This window comes from Calidris pugnax, unplaced genomic scaffold (assembly GCF_001431845.1).
Source record: "Calidris pugnax isolate Ruff unplaced genomic scaffold, ASM143184v1 scaffold18, whole genome shotgun sequence".
Taxonomy (NCBI): Eukaryota; Metazoa; Chordata; class Aves; order Charadriiformes; family Scolopacidae; genus Calidris; species Calidris pugnax.
This window is the reverse complement of record NW_015090812.1, coordinates 1825487-1849279: the sequence shown is the minus strand read 5'-3', so window position 1 is coordinate 1849279 and position 23793 is coordinate 1825487. Positions and strand designations below refer to the sequence as shown.

Genomic DNA, 23793 nt, shown 5'->3' with positions numbered 1-23793 from the left:
GAAGCAAAATGTCCCATTTTATAGGTAACTGGTACAGCCAGAAGTCAAATTTAATTATTGCTTGTGACAACCTCCCTTTAAAAGGAAAATGGCAAATCTTGTGCTTTGTAAGGACACTTTTCAGAGAGAAGTCTCTGTGTGCTTAATCCAAAGTGGCTAAGGACACTTAATTAAGCTCTACAGAGGATACAGCAAGTCAGGTTTGTTTTCTTGGCCGGCTCAAGGTGGTTCCACGCTTAAAATGTGCCGTGAGGGCATTTCAGAGAGATGATTTTCAAAATCCTTTCCTTTCTAGTACCAGAGAACAAGACGTTCCTGAGTCATTAAAGAAAATGCTGGAAAAAATGTATGGCCTTATTAGGACCCATAGCACTACTCAGCTCTGAGTACTGATAGGTATATTAGGGAAGTTGTCTTATTAGAACATATTTAGAGTATCTCATGGTTTTCTTGAGGTTTTATGTACAGAAAACACAGATGGAGCCATAGGAGGAAACTGTGTTTTATGCACTATGTGGAGGATAGTTGACATTCATCACCTTTGTAATTGTAAAACTCTAGTCCTTTTAAGACCCTACCTTCTCATACTTCAAGCTTACTGAAAACAAAAAATAATGGGCATGTTCTGGAATTCTTTTCATTGCTTGATCTATGCCCAAAGGTGAATTCTTTTAGTGAAATTTGAACAGTCTGTTGAACTTCTTAAAGGTAAAACTGATACACTTTCCTTTAGAAATATCTCATTAATTTTTTTATTGATACAGCTGTGAAAAATGTCTGTTGAATTTTGAAACCTGGTTCAGACAGAGCCCAAATGAAGAATTGAGAACTCTGCTTGTTTTGAAAAAGCTTGTTTGTTTGTGTATTAGATGGGCTTTTGCACTGGATTTTCAAAATTTATAGAAAGGAAAGTATTGCTCAACAGAGACAAAGGATGGCATGACATCATTAAAAACTGTAAAATAAAGAATTGCAGAAAGCATTTCTGGATGCAACCCTCATGTGCCCATGTCTTGAATTAAAAGCGTTTAAATATCTGACTTCGTAACTTCTGTAACATGTTTTTGTAAGGTGTTTTGATAGCACACACATATATCTGATATTTATTTATAAACGTATTTTTGAATTTATGAGCTACTCCTGTGTTCTAAAGGTATTATGCAAGAGTGCAAAATTCAGGCCTGAGCTTTGTCTCTAATGCGTGCACATGTTTGAGTTTGGTCTTTGATGCCAATCTCAGAAAGAACAGGCAGGTAGTATTTTTATTGCTATGTTCAGATGTGCTTCATTGTATGTTTTGTTACACTGGGTAAGGACTAGACTCATGCTGTTAAAAATTAAATACCTAATGTTCTTTGCTGCCAGTAGGTATTGCCAAATATATTCAGTGCTCTTGAGTAGCTCTGGTTTTGCCTCTTCAGCTTTTACTGTCACCTCTGATGGGATGTTACCAAGAGGCCACAAAACCTGCTGAATTATTGTCTTAAAAGCCCATGTTGTTTTACCTGATACTTTGTTTTGTGAATAATGGTAGCCACTGTGAAGTGAAAGGAGCAGATGATTTATAAATTTGGTATAGACAGAGCCTATATTGATCTTTTTTTATAGCAATAATTGCTTGTCAGAGTATACATATTGTTTCCTGCAATGAACATATGGAGCATCTATCAGGATGACAACACACCTTGTATTTTATTTTAACGGTGTTATATAGAAAGATGTAGGGATTTGGGCCAAGAAGATGCTCCTGGTAGCATTCCAATGAGGATATGCATGCAAGAGAAAGAGAGAGACTAGAGGACATGCTGTCAGATAGTCTTGGACAGGAAAAAACTCATCCTTTCAGCTGCTTCTTCTGACTGAGGAGCTGCATGCTTAGCATTTTGCCCATTTTTGGTGCAGCGTTGGTTGTTTTTTCTTTTTGTTTTAAAGCCAAATCCTGAATCCAGTAATGTCAGTGGGAGCTTTGCCATTGGCTTCACTAGAACTAGGACTTAACACCTCATGAGTGATTTAGGAGCTCTCTTGTCTTTTTAAAGATATGACACTGCATTACCCTTTTCTGAGACCGAATGTTTAAGATGTAATCATTCTAAAAATGTTGCTTTCCTCTTTTTCAGATAGATCATGTGGTCCGAGGCCATGTCGCCTTCCCGGAATTACAGTCCAAAGCTGCAGCCAGGTCACTGTTCTTATTCCTTTATCACGTACCTGCCTTACAAATTGATGATACATTGTATTCCCAGCAGTGCAGAGCTGCAGTCCTGCATCCTTATTCTGAAACAGGGGAATTAACAGTCTGATAGTGGATTGGAAGTATTTACAAAGGCTTGCCAGGTGATTGCTCAGAGATGAAAGCTTTAAACTCCCCTCAGATACCTTTGGCTTATCTAAGAGGTGATATTAACTTTCTGCTTTTCAACTTCTTTTATATCCAGCCCAGGTTATTTCTTGCTGCCATAGCATCTGCCCCGTTCAGCAGACCTTTATGCCTTGGGCTAATGATGTATCTTAATTTGTAGCTGACACTATTAAACTCCAAGGATGAGATATAGCTTAATTAGGAATATATTATTCAATATTTTTGGAACAGTCACCTAAAGGAAGGTATAGCTGATGTATGAAAAATTCCTGCATGGCAGCATGGATAGAACAGAGAAACCCAGGATGAATTTTCAGACAAAACGTAAGATGTAGGAGTGAATTGGAGGTAGCTCCAGCATTCCTGGAGCAGGAGGCTGTGTGCCATGTGGAATTTTAGTTTGGTCTGCTTTAGAAGTGGATGAAGACAGTCCAGACACTTCTGTCAGATCTGGACTTTCTCAAGCTATTTTGGCTTGGATTCCTTTTAAGATGGTTCATGTCACTCCCAGAGAGATCCTAGCTGGACAGTTAGGCACATTGGATGAAAATTTGATTCTCTTTTAATTTATTTTTCCTCCTTAGATTAAAGCAAAAAATAGCAGACTTGGCATTTTATCACTCTGGTCTAAAAAGCAGGGGTCACCCCTGATAGCTATATTAAGCATATGCAGTTATATAGTTATTTTCAGTCCTTCCTGGGGAGTTAAAGCTACCTGGTCTCTCTGGATGACCCTCCCGTGCTTTGTAGTGCCCGATGCCTCACTTGTTTGTTAACGACTTGACCAGGATTCCCAGAAATGTATTGGACTTCATTCAATATAAAATAGATTCGTGCTTCCTAGAATTCTCTTTGTTGTTCTTTTAAAGAAAGGAAATCAGGAAATAAATGCATCTGTGTATGTTTGGAATAGTGAACAAGAGCAAGCATGATGTTCCTCGAAAGAGGTCCACCAGGGTTTCAGTGAGTTCCAATGCATTTTCTGTACTAAACAAGGGCGAACTGATCAGAAATTTTGAAGAGCTGTTCTTTTTTTTTTTTTTTTTTTTTCCCAAAATTTTGGCTTCCAAATTTTTCCGGTGCCCCCATATGAAGCACAAGCATAAAACAATTAGTTTAGTCTGTAATACCAGGATAAGCCTTTTTTGTTGTTTTTGCTGGAAAAATAAATATAGAATAGCCTGCTTGTGTATACATGGTCTGATACTGACTGACTGACCACAACTAATTTCATAGTGGACAAAACGTGAACTGTGATATGAATAGGACACTAAGGAGAGAATATTGGGAATAGAACTCCATGTTCTCTGAGTGTATGCTGTCATGACTTTGGATTTGAATCTCCTGGAGTTAGTAAAACTGTGGAGGATAGCAGTGATTAAAAGGGTTATAATAATTTATAAAAAGGATGATAATAATTTAAAAAGTTAATTTGCTCAATTGTATTTTTATTGCTCTCCTAATTAAATGTTTGGATAGCTATATATTTAGTATACCAGTCTCTTAGTAATTCCCCCTAGCCCCTTTCCCCTTGTCCTTCTCAAATATTCATGAAATTTAAAAAATTTTATTGGAACAAACAAAAATCAGAAATTTTGCAATTTGAACTGAGTTTTTCTCCTGATTTCCTCATTTCTTTCTACACATGGAGCACAAGCTTCAGCCTTACCACAGGGCCTGGTAGCAGCAGTTGTACAAGTGCAAGGCATTTTTTTAGCGAACAATGTTGGCCCAAGCTTTGGATTATGTGTTTACTTATATTAAGTCATATACTTAATAAGAACACAGTGTCTTGTTTTGGGGGATTGTTGGTGATGATGATAAATTATTTCCCTGGAAATCTCAGCAGAATATTTCAGAGAATCTGGTTTATTATAGTTAGTATATTCTCTGTGTGGGTGTAGGAATTTATATCTGTTCAGCCATTGCAAATTGTCAGCGAAAGAAAACGAAATGAGAATTCCGTACGTGTGCAATTGCATATTATCTTTACTCTGCATGCCAGGTGCGGCACTGTGAAGAGTTAGCCTGGTTTTATAGAGTCAGAAAAGCATCTGGATGTCTGGACCATTAAAAAAACAACATCTGAGGTCACAAATCTGTGCCTCTTACTTGGTGCTGCCTATCACCTACTTCTGCCTTCCTAAGCTTGTCTTTCCTTTCTCCCAGGCTCCCAATGCTGCTAATTAGTAGGTTCTGCAATGGCAGCTGAGCTCAGAAGCTTCTGTCCCTTTTCCCGTACCGGGAGCAGAATTTGCAAGCTGCATTTATCACCGTTTCAGTAATTTGTGGTAACTCGTTAGGGCGCGAGTGGCTTAGATGGACTTGCCAGAAACCAGCTCCCACTGACCACTTGTGCTGGAGACCAGTCTTGTGCAACCCTCCCAGTGCTGTTCCTACGTTCTCCTCTCCCTTCTCTTACTGGAAGCGGAGAGGGTTGAATTACATGAGGATTTTCTGGACAGCTGTAAATCTTGCATTTGGTCTAACTAATTGGCGTACTCTGTGAGCAGCAAAACTTGGGCTTTTTCATGCGATTCAGCGAGCTGCTGAAGTTGCTGTGTGTGTAGCACTTTTGCTCTTTATTGTATATATCATGAAAGTCTGACACAGCCATCACTAATATTTTAAATCCTTTATAGGTAGGCTAGAGTAGGAAATTAAAAAAAAAAAAAAAATCATTTGTGATTTAAAGTTTAAATACTTCTGTTTCCTAGAATCACAGTTTCTAATCTCCTGGAGGAAAAAAAAGATCTAACTGCTTGACAGCAAAGATTATATGCCCTTTGGTGCTTTGTGAACCGCTATGTTTTAGGACAGAATTTCCTTTTCCTACACTTCTTGATGCCATTTCCCTATCTAAAGAGCTGTCTCCTAAAAAAATTGTTACACACATGGTATCTATCAGGAATTCTGGGATGTTTCAAGCAGAATATAATAATCATATTTGGCAGTTCTCTGTACCTCTGGATGTTTTAGAGCCCTTCTTTTTTAGATTTAAAACCCAACATTTTTAGATTTTTTTTTTTTCTAAAGGATACCTGCTGGCATCTTCCAGGCTTCCTGAACAGATTAAATACCAACCTCTTGTTGCTTTTTGAAGTTATGTCCCAAGTATGAACAGAACCCTGGGCAAACTTGCACTGCTTTCTTATTCTTATGCTTTTAACATTTTTTCCTTTTTAATAGCAACAGCTTGTGCTCAACTCTGCAAGTGATATCCAGCTGCTACTGATACCTTCTCTTAGAACTGAACAGAAAAAGCTCCAGAGAGCTGATGGTGTAATATTATGTATAACACAAACATGGCAGAAACTGGAACTGGCAAGTGTTTGAAGGGTTTTGCCAGTCGCTCAGTCCAAATGTAGTGCCTTGAACCCGTATCTTTATGTAGGAAAAAAAAAAAAAAGTAAAAGGTGTGAAAAAAAAGTGTAATTCCCAGGTTGTGTAGGTCTTAAGCCTATTTGGCTGAACTTCAGCCTCTTCTGCACAGTCCTTGTGTTCTGTCAGAGCTGCACGAATGGCTAATCCTTGCGGGAGTAATCAAGCAGGATGGAGATCAGATAGAAGCTGGGATGTCTGGTAGGTCTGTGGTTGAGTGAAGCTTTCCTTTCTTTTCCTTCCCAACAGTCAAGCCGTGATTTAGACTGGAAATGAAATGACTTTGTCCTTAGCATGTACTGCTTATAACACAGTCTTCAGGGATGTAGAAAACAGGGCCACTTTTACAACAAGCGGGGAAAAAATGATCGTGACCTCAAAATTATCATAATTCAGGTCCAGGAAGACACATAAAGTACATTTTAAAGTACGTGAATAATGATGTGAATTAGTTATTTTAATGTCTTCCAAGTGTAGTTCATTTTGAATGATATCCTCTGATAGCATACACATGGTAAGGTATAATTGAAAAAACATGCAGCTGAATGGTTGAATGCAAAGTATAAATATACAGCTGCTAGCAGGTCAGAAGTCAAACTAGTAAAGCATATGCCAAATTCCCTTAGGGATCTCATTAGTGCATGATTGAATATACATGTAGAGGCTAAATGAATATCACTGTTTGGGTCTACAGTGGATGAGACAATGAGTAATCAATTGTAATTAGGGTTAGATACTATTATTGACCCACATGTCTAGAATCAAATGCCCCACTTGGAGATTTCCGAGGAGTTGAAAAATATATATGAATCTGTTTATGATAGTATGAGGGTTTGAAAAAAAATATTTTGAGCATAATTGCAACATTTTTGAAATGGAATGTCACTAGTGTCATTGCAAGCCAAAGCACTGAAGAATTCAACTTTAGTCCTAAAATTACTCTTGGTCCAGGAAAAAATCTGTTGGATAGTGCGGAGTTGGGTGTAGTATCTGAACTTAGATACAATCATTTTTAGGCCCATGTTCGGCTCCTCCCTAAAATAGCAGCCACTTGCTTTCTCTCCTCCACCCTTAGTGCTGTTTTTTAATCATAACACACATTGAAATAATTATGGTTTAAAAAAGGAAAGCTGTGAGTCCAGTGCTATTGATTAATCAGAGAAATTTTTAAACATTTGTAAAGGAATTTGATTTGCATTTCTGTCTGGAATCCTCCTCTTTCCTCTCTCTCAGCTTTCTCTTCTCTAGCTTACCCTTTCACAGTGGCAGCACCTTGCTGGCAGAGACAAGCAGCATCAAGCCCCCAAAATATCAAACAGCTCTGGCTTGTTGAGGGACCAGTAGGAGACAATGTCCAAACTGGAGACCACAAACTTTATCCATTATCACCCCTCACCCTGTAGATCCAAGGAATTCAGCTGCCCCTGGAAGGGCAACCTGTGGTGCCAGGGGCTTGGCAAGCACTGGCTTTTGCCTTTCTCCCCCTTTGCTTTAAATTTGGGATTTGGCATTCTTTGATGGGTTTTCTGCATTTGATGGTAGTACAAATGTTTTATGTTTGATGAATAACCTCCCCCACTCTTTTTCCAACTTGTTTTTTCTTCTAGTGCTCACAGTATATATACATACTTGAACAGTCACCTGGATCTGATTAAGAAATCTCTGCCTGTGGGTTTCCTCACTGTTGATTTACATGTTTGGCCAGATTTCCATGGTAACAGATCTCCCTTAACAGATCTGACACTAAAGGGCATGGTAAGAAACAGCCTGTCTTTGCAAAAAGGTCAATACAGGGTAAAAAAAAAAAAAAAGAAAAAAGCTTGGAAAGAGCTTTTTTTCAATTTTGAGCGTACTCCTCCTTAGCTATTTAAACTATCCCATAGGAATTGGGTTTCTTGCTGCATTTCGAAGTGGACTAATGTTTCGGTAGAAAACTAGAGATAGTTGTAGTTGAGATATCACCACAGCTGCATTTCTTGTCTAAAAATACTGAATAAAATATGTCAGTGCTGCGTGTGTCCCAGTATCTTTCCGAGGAATCCCATTTCAGAGCACTGACTGGTAACACTTGCTGTTGTTAACTCACCTGCCTGCCAAATTTTGCTTTTTTTTTTGCAATGAATTTCAACACAAATTTGGGTATGCCAGAAATGAAATATTCTGAGGAGAGCTTGCTTGATTTAAACAGATAAATGTTCCGTAAATGTGCTGTATTAGAGTTGTTGGGTAGTAAATTTCAACAGAAATTGAAAAGCTCCTCTGCTTATTGTTAAAAATGGGCGTGGATGTTCTCACGATTGGAAATACGCAACCATCGTGCTTCATACATCTTAGTTCAAAAGTAAACCTGAGCTGATTCTGGCTTGTGGTTTTTCAAATTGCTACTTTTGGAACTTAAAGGGATTGAAATATTATGTTCTGTACAAAGAAATTTTCCAAGCATTACAATCTGGGAGCAGAAAGAGCAGAGTTTGGAAGCTCACCTGAGAACCTCTGCTGGGGAGATTTTCAGCCCCTCTTTTAAATGTTTAGATGTTTCTCTTCACTGAACTTAATGGTAGATTGACTGGGTCACAAGCCAGGATGTTACTGTGCAGAACTAGAATGGAAGAATATCGTAAGGGCATAATTTGATGATATCAAGGTACTTGGTGATTAATGCAAAAATGTTCTTCAAAATGGCATATTTCCTTGAAGTGAGCATCTCAAGCTACTCACCAACGCCAAAGTCTACTGTATTTGAGGTTGAGATATAGGAAATGGTAGGCGTAAGCACTGCAGCACGTTTTAAACCACAAACGAGGGCAACATTAAAAAGAAATAGGTGACACACATTTTTGGGTCCTAATAATACCTATATTATTTCATGAAAGAATTATATGCTGCAGCAGAATCGGAATTTCCTTGCTATGATGACTGTATGCAAATACTGGTAATAACACATTTTTTCTGCCACAATAGGTCTTGCCTGTGCTGATAATAATCCAGAGTAACTACAGTGCAGCATTGATCTATGTGAAAGTAAAGGAGGTTAAGATACAGTCTTTAATTATTGATTGTGTTTCAGCGTTAGGGTGCTTGGAAGGGAGGGGGAGAAATGCTTTTAGAAAGTTATTTTTATGTAATAGCATTTTCATATTATTACATTAAATACATTCACGAGCAATATCTGAGTCATAACATAAAACTGTCAGAGTTAATCTATCTCTAATCCCATACAATGTGCTGTTTGTTCTTTATTTCTTTGCAAGGGCAAGAACAATTTATGTGGTTCTTCCCCTGATCAGGAATAACATGTTTAACATAACATTATGTGTACAGCTCACAAAAGCGGGGTTTAGAATTAGCACTTCAAACTTGTTACAACAAGAAACCATAGAAAATAATAGCTTTTTACTTTGGCTGGATTTGCACGTTTTCTTTTTGATCTTTGCACAGGTTGTTGGACTGACATTGTCTCGGGGTCTGGATGAACTTGCCCTTATCTACTTGGCTACGATTCAAGCCATTGCTGTAAGCCATTTTAAGTGCATAAAAGAATAAATGAATTGTCTCATGTTCTGTGGCAGAATGATCATTCCCTTCTGCTAAACAGATAGCTAATAATAGATGAATTCACTTTAATGGACTTCTTAAAGGAGCAAGATATTGTTTATCCACGTTGGTGACTACTCCCTACTGTAGGATAATCGACAGGCTGTGGAGAAAATGTTCACCTAAAAAGTTTTCTCTTTATGGCAATTCTGTAAATGGAGCTTTTGCCTGTAGAGCAGATGTGAGGAAAGAGGCTGATACTGCATGGGGCAGCGTTACCATCACGGGCTGTCTAGAGGGAAGCTGAGAGAGTGGAAAAAAAACAAACTTTGGCAGTTGTATGAAGGAACTTGCGCTCCCCTAAAATGCCTCAGCTTCAGATTGTTCCTAAATCAGTGGATTTCCCCCTCTTGCCTGTTAGATGAGTCAGAAACTCTGTACCACAGCGAGTCGGAGTGGGTCTGTGATTCCCTTCATAACACTACGGACCAGAGACCAGATCTCGTTCCCCCTGGGGTTTCCCTGCCCCAAGGATAGCTGCTGCCTCCTGCGGAGCATTTCCAGCCTGTGCCTGGGCTTCTCTACAACCAGAGGCACCATCTTTATGAAAACGTCCTCAATGTTTGCTAACACGCAGAGATGGGTCATTTATTGGAATACTTTTGTTCCTGCCCTGATATTCTCTGGAACCCAGGATTTCCAGTTCACAAGAAATTCTAGTTTGAAGTGAAAACCTGGGTCAAAGAAGTTGTTTTGAAACCCCAGTGCAGGGTATTTTCAACGGGACATGCAATCCCCAGGCATTCGGTGACTGAAATCGGCGTTCCTTTGACATCCTTTTTGTGATTCTATTATATTTTTTTTTGCTTTAAAAAAAAAAGTTTGTTGAACTTGAGGTGTTTTTGCAAAACATTAACAGTTTGATGAATTGGGGAGTTTTCCTGACAAAACTCCGCTCAGTTGGAAACCTTCCAAACTCCTCTACTGGTTAAACAACAACTTTTCTAGGCTGGGTCAGCCATCTGGGATGGAGAGGGTGGGCGGCTGCTGTAAATTTACTGTGAATTGTACATCTTATGTGTTAACCCTCCCTCTTCAGCAAACAACCAGAATTTAACCCCAGCCTGGAATTCATTGTTGTGAGTTTTGCTCCTTTTTTTAAGATGAATGTAGCTTGCTTATACCTGATGCTTCAGTATAATCCTGCCATTTAAATAAGAATGTCTAGGAGAGTTTTAAACAATGCCAGCAACTGATACTGCCCCCTGAAAGAAACTTTCCAGTATCGAACAGGTGCTCCCTTATTATATCGTGCTAACGAAGTGGAAACATTCTCTGCTGGAAACCCTGGGAAAGTCACCTATTATCTCATTAAATGATACAACACAAATTTTATCTCAAGATGCAAATACTGTGTCGAGTGCTAAATTCAGCATCTGCATATCTTTTTGATGGCTGGTTGTGCTTGAGATTTGATAGTGGGAATTGATTGTGAGATTTAATATAAAAAGGCCATACCACAGTTTTCATTGTAAGTGAACAGAAAACCATTTTTCTCAAAGCACTATTGAAACAGTAACTAAAAAGTAAACAGAGTAGACTTGGTTTAGACTCGATATATTTACTAACTGCTAATGTGCTATGCAGGAAATTTAATTTTCCTCCCATACTCCGTCACTCCCAATTTTAGCTTCACTTTTGTGGAAGGAAACAGTTCTTGTTCAGGACAGCCCCAATCCTGTTCCATTCACTGTCTTCAATGGGTGCGGGATAGACTTTAAACCTAACTAAAAATCTTGTAAGAAGTGTAGGCCTGCCCACAGAATGTTAATCTCTGGTTTTCTTTTCAGCAGGAGACGCTTTTTTCTTTTTATATAAAATTTGCATTTGAAGCCCCTCGATTTGCATTTTCTCCAATCCAGGATTAAATTAGTTCCCCCCCACCCACAGTGAAATAGGTCTGGCTTTAATTTAAATTGCTATGTGAATACAATTTTCCAGGCAGGTAAACACAAAATAATTTTCACAGCATGTTCTTTCTCAGGGTCTTTGACGTGTGTATGTTGTGAGAGAAGTAGTTAATAAATTTGAATTTCAGAAGTAGTGAAAGAGAATATCCTTTTAACTATTCATTGCAAAATGCGATGCAACAGTTAGAAGGATGAGAACATGATCAGAGATATAATTGTGGCCGTCAAGCCCATTCTGAGGAGACGGGCTCTTTTTTAGAGCCGTTTATTTTTCCATAATTAAAATTGTGGCTGTGTGATTTGGAAATTAGCCCTCTGTGTCAATAGGGAAGCGATGGATTTAGTCAGCTGCCGTTGCGGCTGCTAAAGTTCCTCATAACCGCCTGCCTGAAAAACCAAAATACATCTGAAGGCCCATCCAGGCTGGTGCCAGTCATTCATGGGGAACGTCTCCAGCCTGATGAAACTCTGCTCCCTTCAATTTTCAGTAGCTTTTATTTGAAGAGGGGTTTATTGCAGGCTGCAGACCTCTTAACGAACTTACAGCGTAGCATAAATAAAACTTAAACGCCAGTTTGGGAAAACTTGGACCAGGTTGAATTTTCTGGGGAATCTACCTACAAAGAGACAGCTAGCGCAAAATTTTGGCTTGAATTTGGCTTTTTGTCAAGTCTGAGCTTCAAAATTAACTTTTCAGGTATTAGAAAGAGCTTGGAATTATTTTTGGACAAATATTTTGTCAAAGAAATGGAAAATGTTCTTGCGAGAGGAAAGGGGGAAAAGGCTGACTTCGGTGAGTTGGAGGCAAGCAAAGCAAACAGAAAGAGAAAAGATTTTATTTTTTAAATAGCAAAGCATTTGCTTTCATCATTTGCGAAGCGGAACACTGTGCGGCTCTAAGTTCCTCAGAATGGAGACTGTAACTGAAAAGTTTAAAAATATGCCTACATTTTAGATGTTTCAATTAATCCAGGCATGAAATGGAACATTTTATTTTGCATAGGGCAAAGGCCAAGAGAAATAGTTAAGCCAATGCAAAATTCTTCAGGTTTTCCTTTTTGCTGAAAAGACAGAAAATACAGGGGTTTATTTGCTCCTTTTTTTTTTTTTTTTTTTTTTGTTCTGTTTTGCTATTTGGCTTCAGAATTGAAATCTCTTTACTGAGGGTGATTTTCAGATGCTGTTATACAAAGTAAATAGAAGGTTTTAGTGGGGATGTCTTTGCCATGTAGCCTTTAGTTCTGGATCTGGAAATGTTTTCCGTTCTTGGCTGCGCTTGGTCGCAAACAGCTGCTCGTCACCATCCTTAGTTTTCCTGATGCCCATTTCTTGTGTCTTCTCATCATCCCAGTCTTCACCCTTGTGGGTACTTCCCTGTAAGCCCCATTTCCCTGAGTTATTGTATAGTTCTACATTTTCACTTCTACAGCCAGCCCCAGGATGTTTATTGCGATACACTGTGCCCATGTACTTCCCAATTCTTCGTGCCATCCGTTTGATTTTTCTAATTCTTAGTTACAATGGCTGGTACTGGCTGGAAGCTCAGCAGAGGTCCTACCCCTGCTGGTCTGTTCCCAGCCCTCAGCTTACTGCTAGGGGCAGTTTGTATCATTCTTTTTAAGCAGTATCATTCTTTTGTAACAAATTGTGATTGAAGATGTGTTCCTGTGGCCGTTCTCCTGTGCTCATCTGGGTTTTTCTTGTTATTTTTTCCCCCTTTTGAAGTTAGGAACAAGACATATTTTGGAAGCTATGGAGGCTGCAGGGCATCGTATCAACACGCTGTTTCTGTGCGGCGGGCTGAGCAAGAACCCTCTCTTTGTGCAGATGCACGCTGACATTACTGGTGAGTTACAGGAAGTGTGGGGAAAGGAGTGTAAACTACTTTATTTTAGGTGGCTAAATACTTTGTCTTTGGAAAAATAAATACTTACTTTATATAGAACTGTCTTTTGCTGGTTGGCCAAAAAGCGTGTAATGAAATGTTAACTTCCTGCAAGACTGGATTTCCTGAAATTTCAAGGCATTCGCATACCGCAGAGATGCGGCGCAAACAAAGCTCCGTACGTGGGATTGTCAGAAAACAGACTTCTGGAGAAACCACCAGCACGATTTCTAAGCTGTGGCTCTTTGACTTACCAATAGTATAAATATAAAACCTTTGTATGGAATTTGAAAAGCCAGTCTCTGTAAATGGCATGTCAGAGATGTTTCTCACTCTCAGATTTTTAAAAATTTTTTGAAACTTTTTATAGAAATGATTCCATTCAGTCCAGTTACAAGAAGTTAGGCAAGGATAATGCCCACTATATTTTGTGACCATTTGATGTGTTTTACTAAAACCTCAATTAGCTTCATCCTATTTGAATTCTTTTGGATTTCTGAGGCTTCCTGCTCATGCTGGACATTGGATCCATTATACAGAACAATTCTTTTCTGAACTGCTTCCATGACTGTATTATTAATACGGTTTAGAGGACAACGTCTGGATTCTTGTTCCTGTGTGGTGTTCCATTTGTTTTTGTAGAATTCCTGGTGGGAGGAAAGTCCTGGGTATGTAGTTCATTACAAGAGGAGGGGGATGTTTGGTCTCCCTTAAGCCTGTGTGCATTGGACATCTTAGCACACCTGTGAGTCAGTTCAATATACTTTAAAAAATGTGGAAAAAATAACAAAATTTAGTGTAAAGGACTTCAGAGAAACTTTGAATGATGTGTGTTTTGGGTATATTTCAAATTAAGACCAGTTGAGCTGTCATGAATGATGTTTAAGGCTCAGATTTGGGGCATTTGGTCTGGAGATCTGACTTGCCCTAACATCACACCACACTTCATAACCTTGTTGCGGGAGGGAAGACGAAAATATGCTTTATGTACTTACCTGAGATGAAAACAGAAATTGAGAAGCAAAAAGCATAATGCCTATTGACCTTAAAATTCACTATGTGCATTGTAGTCAGTGTCGCTTTCTGTTTGTGAAAATTGATGTTGACAAGTCCGTGCCTTGCCTTGTATAACTCAAACGTTTAAGGTGAATTTCAGCTCCGTGTAGAGTTGGGATCCTGCTTCCCGATGTGTAAAATAAAGGATCTGTGAAAAGGTATTCTGATTAAAATGTAATCAGAAGTTCTTTGACTGTAACTAATGGCCAAGTACAATTCAGCACAAAAAGGCCTTTTTGCAGGCTGGAGTTCTCCCCCATTTGTAAAATCAGTGACTGACAAGGGATGTCAGAGTTCATCTCGCTGAAATGCTCTTGGTTATGTTGAACTCATTAGAGCCTATCAGATAAAATAACTAGCATTCCAGGATCAATCCCCCATTCTTTCCCCAAAAGAAAAAAAATCTGAATATATTATTGTTAGCTGCAAATGCCCATGACTCAGCCATGCAGACATCCAACAGATAATTTCGCAGGCCACTTAAAAAGTATCTTGATCTTTTTTGTTTGCCTGGTAAGAATTCTGTATTCATTCTGATGATGCGGGAAATGCGCAGGAAATTTTAGAGCACGCTGAAAATTGTTCACTGCTTCAACTCCTGGCAAACAGCCGGGGAGCTCTAAGCTTGATTTTTAGATTTTCCTATTCCGAGCTGACCCAAGTCCTGAGCTGTGGCCCCTCTGAACCGGAGGAATGCTCAGGTGACTGATCCTACACTAATGTTTTTAAAGTGGATTTGTTTGGTCAGAGCAGTTTAAGGGATGCTGTAATTACACGAGTTCGTTGTTAGTCGTTCCAGCAATCAAACAGCAAGGTCTCACTGTGTCCCTCTCACCCTGCGGGTGCTACATGTAGGAAGAAATGGCATAAAAACCACTGCGTGAAAGATGGTTGTAAGGAGCTTTATGCTGGTGGAACAGTCCAAAGTTATCGTAGTGTAACTGGATGCCTGGGGTAAAAGGTGAATTTCCTTTGTATCAATAATTGTTTCATATAGAAATAATTTTATTTCTCATTTTGAAAAGTGTGTATTTGCCTTTTCCTCTGTAGGGCTTGTTCATGGCTCACTTTGGATCTTCCTCCAGATTTTGTCTCCTTCTAATCTTACAGTTGTCTCTCGGGAAGAGCATTTTTGGGGGCATAATATCATTGAGGCTATTCGCAGAGGGGAGCCCTCCTCCCACCACCGCGTTTGCATCATCATTCATTGAATGAAATTATCTCAGTAACAGAAATGTAGACACATGCCTAATACTGTAGGAATATTAATTTTTTTGGCTAAGGATAAGCATCTAAAGTGCAGCCAGAAAAGTATTTAGACTTATGCTATTGTTTTAGGTTTTTAAGGAGATTTAAGAAAGCAGGCTGAGTTTTATTTGTGTATTAGTCTTTTTCCTGCTGTTTCTACACTAGTAGTACAGGTCTTGGAAAACTTTATATGAACCAAGGGAAAGTATATTCATGATAGTGCCCACGGGTGATGAAACAATAATTTTGAATTCTACTTCAGAATATATATTGAGTTTGTTTGTTTGTTTTTCCAGTGTTTTAATCTTGTTTTTGAGTATCTTGCACAATTTGGAAGACAAGATTTCTCTTCTTATTTCATCCATAGCTTGTAAAAGTTTAATAGTCATATTTTAATGTCTTCCAGCAAAACCAGACTGGCTTTCTTGGCTATATATTTAAAAACAAACACAAACAATCTCTTTTTTTTGTTGTTCGTTGCCGAAGAAACAAGAAGGGTACCACCCTATTTTCCCCTGGAGGTCAACTTTTAATAGGCACGTGGGTTGGGAGGGTGTGGGTAACAGGTCTATACCAAACCCTTGGAGATAAATAGCCAGTGTCGAAGATCTGGGGGGTTACTCTTTGTACACTTTCTGTTCCGCATTAATATTTTGCTGAAATTGTTTTATTTAAATTCTGCATTTTTCTTGGAGCCTGGAACAACAGAGCAGAGAGATTTACATAAATCTACAGTAGGCTGTAGCGCTGAATGGAGCTGTGAACATGGTTTTCAAGTCAAGTCCTTTTTGATTCCTTTTTATCTTTTTTTTTTGCTTTAATGATTTGTTGTGCCCCTGGTGCTGTACTGCTCTATCCTTCCTAACAGAGGCATGGCTTTTTCTTGTGTAGGCAAGCCTGTTGTCCTGTCCAAAGAAGTGGAGTCCGTTTTGGTGGGTGCTGCTATTCTTGGAGCTTGTGCTTCTGGGGATTTTGCATCTATACAGGTATGCAGGCCCGGATTTTTTTTTTATTATTATTTTTTATTTTATTTTTTCAGTTTTAATGCATTTTACACTTTGAAATTTGGCACCGTGCACTGACTTGAAGTGGAAAAGTTTGTACATTCTGCGGAACCGGACAAGAGCCAGCATTTCTTTTCTTTCTCTCCACCCTTTTTTTAACTCCATATGTTATTTGGTTGTATTGAAGGTTCATTTGACTGTAGGGACATGCAGGTGGAAGCTGCTCCCTATGAAGTTAGGCCATGTAATTTTGCAGGCAAAACCAGGAATTTGGCAAGGCTCTGATCCTGCAAGGAGGTCACATTTTCATCTCAGTTATGTTTGTCCTACTTCCCTTCCTTCATATTGAGCAACGTTAAGCGTAAGAAACGACGTAGCACTATTTATGCAGTACAGAATGACACACCTATACCTCTTGTCTTGCCCACAGTGAATGCACAGTTAATAATGAGGATGGAACTTCATGTTTATTCATGTTATTTCAATCCATTACCTGTTGGAAAAGTAACAGTGAGGCTTTTATGTTCAGTGGATGGGCCAAAGCATGACTTAGCTGCATTTATGTAAACAAAAGAAACCCAAAGAAGGGTCTCTATGCCCAAATCTGTTTTCCCATCTGACAATTCCATTAGTATAATACCTGTCCCCTCTTCAAGCTGCATGTGGTTGGACAAATTATTTATCGAGATGGCCCCTAGATAGATTTTTTCTTTATAACGTCAGGCACAGATATTTGTAGTTGAAATTTTGCATAAAAACACATCTGAATGTATTTTATGGATAGGGAGGTCAGCTCCTCAACCGAGTTAAATTGACACAGTTCCACTGGAATCAATAAAGAGCTCAACAAAAGCTGAGGAACTGGGCCATGTTTGGCATTTTTCCAAATTTGAAACTCCCAATTGTGAATATTCTCCAGTGTGGTGTATGTTAGCAGGAAGAGCAGTTTCCTTTAATAAGAATTTTTCCATTAAAATTAATCCCATTGCAACAAATATATAGTACAATAAATAACTGTATTTAATAATTCCAGTGCTTGTAAAGAGAACCTGTTTTGATAAATGTAATTTCAGTAGCAGCTTTTGGTGACAGGACTTCATATTTAATTCCTGCTCTTCTGCTCATCTTCTGCCTTCAAAAACGCAGATATTTCATTCCAAGCTTAAGATGTTTTGCACTATTATGCAATGACTGAACATCTCAAAATGGATTTCACTGTCTTTATAACCACGAGTAAAATTTAATTCTGCAAAGCTTTCTGTAATGTGTTTTTATATAATTTTAGTATGTTCATTTACCTTTAGTTTTTCTCCCTGCCTTTATGTTTCAAAATATTTCAGAAGCATATCCAGTAATGTCAGAACAAAAATGTGGATTTTATACATACATACATATATGGCAGCCTACATAGCTTGCTCCTGCATAAATAGTTTTCAGTGAAACTAGATCATTGAACCAGTCATGTCTCAGAGTTTTTAATTTAAAAAATGTTTGCTCGTTTACTGTTACAATACGTCAGGAGGTACCTGCCCCTTTAGTTATTGGGATGGTTTTTGGTTTGTCATAAGCACAGTGCAGGTTCTGTGGGTCTTCTTGGAGTAAACCTCTCCTCAGGGCTTACCTGTGACTGTTGGGAGCCGGACTTCATGGCTCCTTATGCTTCCTTCCCATTTCTGCTTGAACCAATACATAAAGAAAAAGAATCACTACAAATTGCCATCCAGTGCCTCGGCACCACATGAGGACTGTAGTTTCCAGATGCAGGCTCTGCCTTTTCCAGTGCTTCAGCAGGTGTTTGTGTAAGGTCTGGTTCCCAGGCGTTTGCTGGTCAACAGGAGAGTTTCCTTTTGTTTCACTGAGTTCCAGGTCAAGCCCATGGGCTTCCCTGGGATGTCTCTGAAATGGAAAAGGGGAAAGCAGTTTGGAAGCTACTGCTGTTATACATCCCCTTGGACATTTGGAGCATGTTTTTTTTCCATCTTACTGCCTGTGATGGTCACTGGGAGCCAGGTGAGGCCCTGGATCCTGTCCAGGGTGCCACAACATCTCTGCGGTGTGAAGGAACCACCCTCTAAATGTTTTAGCTTAGTGTGTGTTCAGATGGTCATTAAAGAGGTGCCAACTATGACAATATCAGTTGTATCATGCAGCAAATATGTTAGATTTTGTAAAAATATTTTTGAAAGAATTCAGCTACACAGGATCAAGAAACAAGAAACTGAATAAATGCATTTTGGGGAGCAAGGAGGTATAAAGGCATATCTAGCATTGCAGTTCAATAGCCTTCTTTTACATTTATTTTTTTAACACATCTTCCAAGACAAACCTTTCTTAGAGGTGCTGCTGCAAACGTTCAGCATTGTTGTAGTCTTTGCAAATAACAGGGGTTATTGCCTGTCCTCTAATTGAAGGCTTGTGCTTAATTACTGTGCTTTCCAAAGTCTTTGCTTGTTCAGTCTAATAGTAAAGGAGAAAATTGTGGGGGTTTTACCAATAACCTCTTTCCTTATGTCTATAAGGGGAATTTTTACTGTATTTGTCCTAGTGACTGGTCACATTTCTCAGAATTATTTTTGGCCATTTCCCCTCAATGTTAAAACCAAAACACTTAAAAGCTATCTGGTATTCATGGGTTGGCTCTTCTCCATTTTCTAAAACTGGAGCATCTTTAGAACAGCTTGGAAATAGCACCCAGAGCCAGGATCCCTCAGAATGACTTCTCATAATCTCAGTCTGGCTTTAACCTGCTCTGCTGACAAAGGGACTGGCTGCTGAGCAGGCAGGTAGAACCCACCAGCGATGAGCAATAGCAGTAGCATTCCTGGGCTTCTGCCAGGGAATCTCGTGTGGAAGGATGTGCACGTGTGCTGTGTTTGTGCATGGGGAGCGATGCTTTTGGAGCAGCTGAGCCTACGGGCATGGGGCAGCCAAGTCAGAGTCTCTGCTCTTCACTCAGAAAATCTGAGCACATGGAAGATCCTCAAAATCTACCAGGGCATCACTTCTCAATAGAGGAAATAAAAGATAAGTCATCTAGGGAAAACCCAACTCTATGGTAACCGTATATAGTAATTAGAGGTAGGCTTTATGTGGCTTAACGGTTAAGAAACGCATTGGAATTAGATGGCATTTCCTTAGGGGTAAAGTATGTGGCTGTGGTGGTTACTGTTACTCTCGTGCTCTCCTGTGCTATCCCGATGGATGTACTGCTGACAGAATATCCCATTCTCTCACTGGGATTTGGAAGTGGGGATGGAGTTTTTATCAGCTTTGGAGGAGGATGGTTTTTCCAAGAGCACTTGCTGATCTACATACTGCTGTATGATGAGCCCAGTCAGAAGCGTGCATGGGACAGCAGGATTCTCACCCGTCACTCTCTTAGGCAGTTGGTCGTTGTGGCTGGAACCCTGAAGAACTTTTCCTCTGGGCTTTGGTATCCCTGAATCAGTTTCTTCTCGCAAAGAAACAAGCACCAACGTACCTCCTGTCTCCTTTCCCTTTCTATACAACAACAGGAGTATTTGCAAGATGCAGCCTTTTGTTCTGATTCTTAATTTTCATATATTTTTATTCATATTTTAAGTGATTTGTGGAGCAAAGATTTTCATGCTTTCTACTGCCCACATCTGTATTAGTACCAATACCCTCAGTATGCTCTGCCTTTACAAAGAAGCATTGGAAATGAAGATTATTGCAAAATTTGTAACCGTACAGGTTAATTTGCTAGATTCTAGCTTGGTTTTAAAAGCTCATGCCCCTTGAAGCTGCAATTTCTCCTTTAGGTAGTTCTATCAAGGAAAGATTTATAACCTCCATCTCTCACGCCTGGTCACCATATGTTGTTGCTTCAAAGAATGTTGACTTCCCTATTTTCCTCTTCATTTACTCTCTCTGCATTTTTCTCCTCTGTGGTAAAACTGAATTAAAACAATTGGTCTATCCAAAAAGGCAAAAAATAATACGCAGTGTGATGTGTTCTTCTCCATTTGATCTTCTGGTTACTTAGTCTCTAGAATCTCCAGAAAGGGGAGAAAATCTTCTGAATTTCTTCTTGCAATTTGAGTTATCTTTTTATTTGCCCCTAAAAATGCAGCACTTTTTTCTTTTCATGGTTTTCTTGTGTCTTGATTGTTGTGTGTCTGAACCGTAACACAGCCTGGCTGGGCCACAGAAGACAGCACTATGTAAAATAGTATGACATAAAGGTTTTTGAACTATACACTCTATTTTTGGGTTTGGGATTTTTGAAATATGTGTTGCATTGAATGAAATAACCTTAACATTGCTGGCTTAGATGGGTCAATTTATTGGTTCTAGCCATTCCTTTCATGCTGAGCAGCAGGATCGTGGTTTTCTATGTGATTGTTTCTGCAGTAAAAATATAGTTTCCGGTTTAGCAAGCCAACAATTCCTTCTCAGTAAGAATGTTCAATAAATAAATGTCAAAGTTTCCAGTATATCCTCGTTACTCTGCCTCACTTGTATGTAATTGAAAATGGGAAGAAGGTGCTGTTTGATTTGGCAGCCATCCAGCTTCTTTTTTTTTTTGGATAACCTACTCTTTGGGACAAAGCTGTACACCAGGGACCAGGATTATTGCCTTATAAAATCCTGCTGCCCACTGACTAGTCCTTAATTGCATATTAAAGTAATTAATAAAATTACCTGTATGAAACCAGATTACCAGATTTTAATTTTTTTTTTATTTTCTGTCTTAATGCGGGTCATTCTTACTGGCTGATAAGGAAGAAAAGAATCTTCATATGATTTACTGTAATACCTTTTCCTGGTAACTTTCTGTAATCAGCTTTCTGTAAAGCATTGAGCTAGGAATCGGAGTCTACGTGACTACAAGATTTTTCAGTTATAAAATTGACTTCTTAGGGAGGTGTGGTCTTTTCTTTGTTAGTTTTGGTTCTTATGCAAGTTGGTGGGATATCCTGCAAAAAGACTTTTATTTTTATTTTTATAAAGTGGATTGGAGATATATAAAAATTGGCTGGATTCTACAGAAAGAGGTGTTAGGTAATTACTTTATGTGGATTAGTTGAATTATTTAGTGGCAGTAGCAGTTGAGCAAGTGAAGTATCCCTTAGGTACAATTTGTGTCCCTGGAAGCTGTGTGGATCAGTGTCACCTGGCTCACCTTCAGGAGGACAGAGATAGAGGCCATAACGAGGAGGGAGATACATTGCAGACATGGCTTTGAAGTGATGATGGTGCAGCAGAAACGATTCACTTACAACCCTGCACTAAAGGAACTCAAAAGTTCACTCGCTTGATTATGCTTAATGTAATGGACATCTCCTCTCAGTTGTCTAAGGAAGTTGTTGGGCAATATAGCATAGAAAATAAAATCAAATAACAGAACCCACAGATAACACAGGGTTTGCAAAGATCGGCCAGGAGGAACATGTGATATTCAGTGTATTTACCTCCTTACAATGAAAATGTCACAGACTGTCATGAATGTAAAGAAGTTCATTAGTACAACAGTTATTATACAACCTCAGTACTGGACCAACTGGCCGTTGTGAGTAGACAACATTTCATAAGAACACCTGTAAATAGTACTGGGACCTTTTCAACAGTTTTGCTGACAGGACTGGAAGGGATCAGCCTATTTCCATTTCTGGACCAGGCAGTCTCTGGTGTAATTTTGTTCCACTTCAATGGAGGTGCTTCAGTTGAAGGTCTGATCCTCTATTCCTCTTCCAGAGCGTTACCTGGCAGGTCATGGATTGAAATTAATACAAGCGTCTTGTTGATTTCCATATTTTCAAAAGCAAGAACCAAGTGAAAGATCAGGGAGGGGATAGTTTTTTCCTTAGAAATGGTAATAACTTGGGAAATCAAAAGAGGAAATAAAATAACTTCTCCCTGTTGAGTTAGGGAATGTTGCCTTCCCTCATCTCATTAAAAATTTAAAGCGCTCTTGTTTTTGAGCAGGATGAATTAGTAATTAAGTGTTATAATCAACTTGTGTAAACATAATATTGAAGGAGAGCAGCAAATTAATCATTTCGTTGGCTTGCCTTACCCAATTAATGCACCTTTTAGTAAAGGCCTTCCTGCCGTGTTGGGATGGTTTCTTTCCCCTCCTGTTTCCTTAATCAGAGGATTTTGGAAAGGCGGGGGAAGGAGATGGTTGTTCTTTGGCACCGTACTGTACACAAGGAGTGTGTTAAACTGCTGTGTTCTTGACTTCCTTTTCTTCAAAAGGAGAGATGGTATTCTAATGGTGACAAGAGCTGGATCTTCTCAGTCCACTCCTTTGTTGTTCTCTCACTTCTGGCTGGTAGCAAAGTTATCAAGGGATGTCCTGGGCAGTCCATGATGTGGACCCTACTGTTTGCTGAGAACCAAACAGCTTTCCACGTAAGCAGCTAAGATATTCCATGGCTGTGGAGTGTATCTGCAGCTAACCAGGCTAGACTCGGCAATAAAACTCTGTCCTTTACCTCTTTCCTTGGTGTTTTGACACTGAAATATATCTGTGTCTAATTGAAAGGGTGTTTTTTTCCTTGTGTAATAAAGTTAGATTCAATACGGCATGCATGAAACCACCAAGATACTGGCAATGCCTCTGGCTTTTATATAGAGTCAGCTGCCTTCTTACCAGAAATCTTTAGAGAAATATAGATGAGAGAGAAAAATTAAAAGGCAGTGATTTGATGGCCACTGTCCAGTTCCTTGTGGCCTACTGTTTATGGTACAAAGAGTGCCTTTTTAGTTAGCATATTTTGGCCTTACTGTCAGAAGTCTTTGCAGTAAGGGTAAAAAGGGGATGAATCACAGCTCCTCTTCGCCCTAAAGATGATCCTTCTGCATTAAAGCTGAGAAATATAAATGCTTTGTCTGTCTCTGCCAGGCACAAAATGAGCTTTCAATCAGTTCGAGGGTGTGTTTTTTTTTTTTTTTTTTTTCACTTTTCAAGCCGCAGTAAATATACAGAAACATTTCTACTTTCTTTCAGCTGAGTTCAGTGGACAGTATTTCCATCTGGTTGGAAATCCTCTCTTGGTGGGAGTTAAATCACTTGTACAAGCACCACCACTTCGGGAGTCAAACAGCTGAGATGCGGCTGTAGCCGATAGCACGATGCTTTCACAAAAGTGCTAAGAAAAGTACCCTCTGTCTTGTTGCTGTTTACTGACATGTGATACTGGTTGACATCTGTTGCCCTTCTCATTTGAGGACTGTTTGCTTTACTAACTTTAACATTTCCACATTGCTATGCTGCTGAAGTGCAGATACACAAATCTCCTTGGAGTCCCCAAGGTCCTTTTATGAGAAGCAGAGCTGCCATCATTTGATATCATCCTGCTGGCTGCCTTTTATATTGGGGTTGAG

At 39.2% G+C, this 23793-nt stretch overlaps 1 protein-coding gene across 15 annotated transcripts in view; it reads left to right on the top strand.

Annotated features, from left to right (window-relative positions):
* FGGY (FGGY carbohydrate kinase domain containing) overlaps window positions 1-23793 on the top strand; it is a 355269-nt gene that overhangs the window by 309290 nt on the left and 22186 nt on the right. For all 15 annotated transcript variants that reach the window (XM_014939087.1, XM_014939088.1, XM_014939089.1 and 12 more), the window contains 5 exons: window positions 2121-2182; window positions 7351-7498; window positions 9182-9256; window positions 12973-13093; window positions 16328-16422. In XM_014939087.1, coding sequence (XP_014794573.1) covers window positions 2121-2182; window positions 7351-7498; window positions 9182-9256; window positions 12973-13093; window positions 16328-16422 — 501 coding nt within the window. The remainder of the gene's footprint in view (window positions 1-2120; window positions 2183-7350; window positions 7499-9181; window positions 9257-12972; window positions 13094-16327; window positions 16423-23793) is intronic.